The following is a 1,620-nucleotide window of genomic DNA, read 5'->3' as shown; positions in this document are numbered from 1 at the left end:
TCTATGTGCAAATATTTAGGATGTTTCTTATTGTCATTCTACTTACAACTAGAACGCCGCATGTACAGGATGGTCTAGTGTAGTGCTGAACACTACAGGCGCTTGGTATCTTCCAGTGTACACAACACACTTTTGTGTCTTTGTACTTATAGAACATTATGATTACTTCCCTTGATGATGTAGCCAAAAATGTAAATATATTTTTAAAAATCCATTGCATTTCATATTCTTCGTTCTAAAATACAATGCTTGGTGGTAATTTGACTGTGATCACCGAGATTGTGCTCTTAGGATTCCAAGTGGGCTTTCTCTTCCAAATGGTCCTCTTCACAGTATTTCTTCTGATTTATTGCATGACAATGTTTGGTAATCTTCTGATTATCACACTGGTGTCCTACAGCCAGAATCTTCACACTCCAATGTACTTCTTCCTCACCCAACTCTCCATAACCGATATCACGCTAAGTTCTGATATTGTGCCGAACATGCTTCATATTTTTCTGAATAGTACTGGCACCATGTCTTTTTCCAGCTGCATGTCACAGTTTTTTTTCTTTACAATGACAGAAATTTATGAGTGTTTTCTCCTTACTGTGATGTCTTATGACCGATATGTAGCCGTTTGTAACCCTCTCCACTACAACAGTACCATGAAACAGGTTTTCTGCCTACAGCTGGCCCTTCTGTCACTGTCACTGAGCATACTTGCTTCATCTGTTGAATTTATAACCGTTTCTAACTTATCGTTTTGTGGACCAAACATTATTGACCATATTTACTGTGATGTGGAACCTCTTCTGAGCTTGTCTTGTTCAGACGCTGCCATAGTCCACCTGGAAATAATTGTACTTAGCATTCCTGTGGTTGTCCTTCCATTCATCCTGATTATCTTGTCTTATGTTCATATCATTCGTAGCATCCTGAGGATTTCATCAGCTATTGATAGGCAAAAAGCCTTTTCCACTTGCAGTTCTCACTTAGCTGTTGTTTCTCTTTTCTATTCAATACCAGTTTTTTCTTATGTGCTCCCTACCAAGAGACTGTCGTGGACATTGAGCAAAGTCTTATCGTTGTTGTACACTGTGATAACGCCATTAGTTAATCCCATGATTTACAGCTTGAGAAACAAAGACATAAAATCTGCCTTCAGAAAATCTGTTCAAAGTTTTTGTTTAATGTATTTTACTTGATGAAAACCCATATTGGTTTTATACTTGCTGATATTTTAAAATGTTTGTGTATAATTTTTTTTTTTTTTTAATTCAACACGTTGTCTCATTAAAGCATCAGTTAAAGCAAATTGTGCAAAACAGCAGTTTTGACATAAGTCATTATGATAAAACATAAAATATAATATGCAGAGACTAAGCCCTCATGGTGGGTCAATAATTAGATACAGGTGAAAATAAAAAAAAATAGAATATCGTGTAAAAATTAAGGGCTGGATTCACAAAAGGGTGTTAGCACGCCCAAAGCATTTATCGATCGCGTGAAAAGTTTAAGTCGCACCAGGTGCACCAGAAACATCGCCCATGCGACGTTTCAGGCGCACCCAATGCAACGTTTTAGGCACACCCGGTGCAACGGTTTAGTCGCAGCTGGTGCAACGTTTTATGTGCA

General features: G+C 37.7%; 1 protein-coding gene across 1 annotated transcript; it reads left to right on the top strand.

Moving 5' to 3' along the window:
• Window positions 1-245: 245 nt before the first annotated feature.
• LOC137561936 (olfactory receptor 11L1-like) lies at window positions 246-1,190 on the top strand. Its single transcript, XM_068273281.1, has one exon. The coding sequence runs from the start codon at window positions 246-248 to the stop codon at window positions 1,188-1,190; it is 945 nt and encodes a 314-aa protein (XP_068129382.1).
• The last annotated feature ends 430 nt before the right edge of the window (window positions 1,191-1,620 follow it).

Source organism: Hyperolius riggenbachi, chromosome 3, assembly GCF_040937935.1.
Source record: "Hyperolius riggenbachi isolate aHypRig1 chromosome 3, aHypRig1.pri, whole genome shotgun sequence".
NCBI classification, from domain to species: domain Eukaryota; kingdom Metazoa; phylum Chordata; class Amphibia; order Anura; family Hyperoliidae; genus Hyperolius; species Hyperolius riggenbachi.
Note: the sequence above shows the minus strand (reverse complement) of the source record. Positions and strands in the feature narration are given on the sequence as shown.

What these genes read in the sequence shown, in the direction of transcription:
- LOC137561936 (XM_068273281.1), top strand. Translation starts at nt 246, where the DNA reads ATGCTTGGTGGTAATTTGACTGTGATCACCGAGATTGTGCTCTTAGGA.